The following is a 1,275-nucleotide window of genomic DNA, read 5'->3' on the forward strand; positions in this document are numbered from 1 at the left end:
CCTCCGCTTGAATTTAGGTTGAGGACAAAATTGAAAGGGAAGATTAGCAAGATAACCTGTTTACAAGATTTCACAAGTTACTGATCACGATTTAGAAAACCAAGATAACTAGGAACGCAGCTAAACATGTATATCTCATACAATCACCTGCAATAAACTTCATATTTGAATTAAAAGACAAAAAAGTCAATGGATTTACTCCAATCTCATAATTCTTGAGCTAATTACAGTCAACCAAAGAAGGATCCCCAGGACTTAATTATGAGAACACACATGAAAACAAAAACCAAAACCAAAAGCCGAACTCCCCACTTAATTATATATAGTCATGTACCTTCTACACATGCAATTTAATTAAGATCTAGTAGTACTAATTATTCGAAAAGTATATTAATTACCTCGCTTAATTCATATGATCAGTACTCAAAATTGCCGGGAGAGCGAGCTATTTCCCCTTTCCATCATATTGTGCTTCGATGGAGGATTAGAGGTATTTGCTGCTGCTGTAGGAAATCTTGTCCTTGGTGGCAGTCTGTTCTTCATTACTATTAGCCTTACCTTGGTTAGCAGCCTTCTCTCCTTCCAATTCTCTGTACCTATGCAAGTACCTCTTCAGTGGCTCCGCGTAATCATCGAATCCAAGAGTTGCCAGAGCCCAGCAAATGTCATCCCCATTCACCGTCTTGCGCTTCTCTTTGTGGCACTTGTCAGATGCTTCTCCAGTCACGAAACTTATGAACTCAGAAACACATTCTTGCATGGTTTCTTTGGCTTCTTTCGAGATTTTCGCATTCGGGGGCAAATTCTGCTTCATGATTCGCCCAACATTAGCAATTGGAAGCAACCGATCTGGCTCCTTGATGACTCCCTCTTGATGATGAAGATGGTGGTGATAATCACTAGAGACACTACCACCACCTGTGAAATTGTACTTAAACCCTTCTCTATCTGATGAATTATTGTTTCCTATATTATCAACCATCTCTATATTATGAAATTTTGATCCTCTCAAACACAGACACGTCGCGACCTAGCTCCTCTCTCACTTGCTAATTACTTAAGCTGCTTTATATAGAACCTTAGATGTCCATACATGCATACTTATGTACATATGCACCATATCATATGATATGATGACGTGGCATGCCTGACAAATACCTGGTCAGCACAACAGGCAATTCTCTATGTTGGTATAATTGGTTTCTTAATTGTTTATTCTCTAATCTCACTCTCGCTTTCCCTCTCAAGTGGAAATGTTTATCTATATTATGAATA

The 1,275-nt window shown here is 38.7% G+C and overlaps 1 protein-coding gene across 1 annotated transcript; it reads right to left on the reverse strand.

Annotated features, from left to right (window-relative positions):
- Positions 1–274: 274 nt before the first annotated feature.
- Positions 275–1,024, reverse strand: LOC137741299 (nuclear transcription factor Y subunit B-4-like). Its single transcript, XM_068481021.1, has one exon. It carries the CDS (start codon positions 980–982, stop codon positions 485–487), a length of 498 nt encoding a protein of 165 aa, XP_068337122.1. The 5' UTR covers positions 983–1,024; the 3' UTR covers positions 275–484.
- Positions 1,025–1,275: the final 251 nt, after the last annotated feature.

This window comes from Pyrus communis, chromosome 8 (genome assembly GCF_963583255.1).
Source record: "Pyrus communis chromosome 8, drPyrComm1.1, whole genome shotgun sequence".
In the NCBI taxonomy this organism is placed as follows: Eukaryota; Viridiplantae; Streptophyta; class Magnoliopsida; order Rosales; family Rosaceae; genus Pyrus; species Pyrus communis.

Bases quoted from the DNA above. Each gene is read 5' to 3' on its own strand.
- LOC137741299 (XM_068481021.1), bottom strand. From the start codon at position 982: ATGGTTGATAATATAGGAAACAATAATTCATCAGATAGAGAAGGGTTT.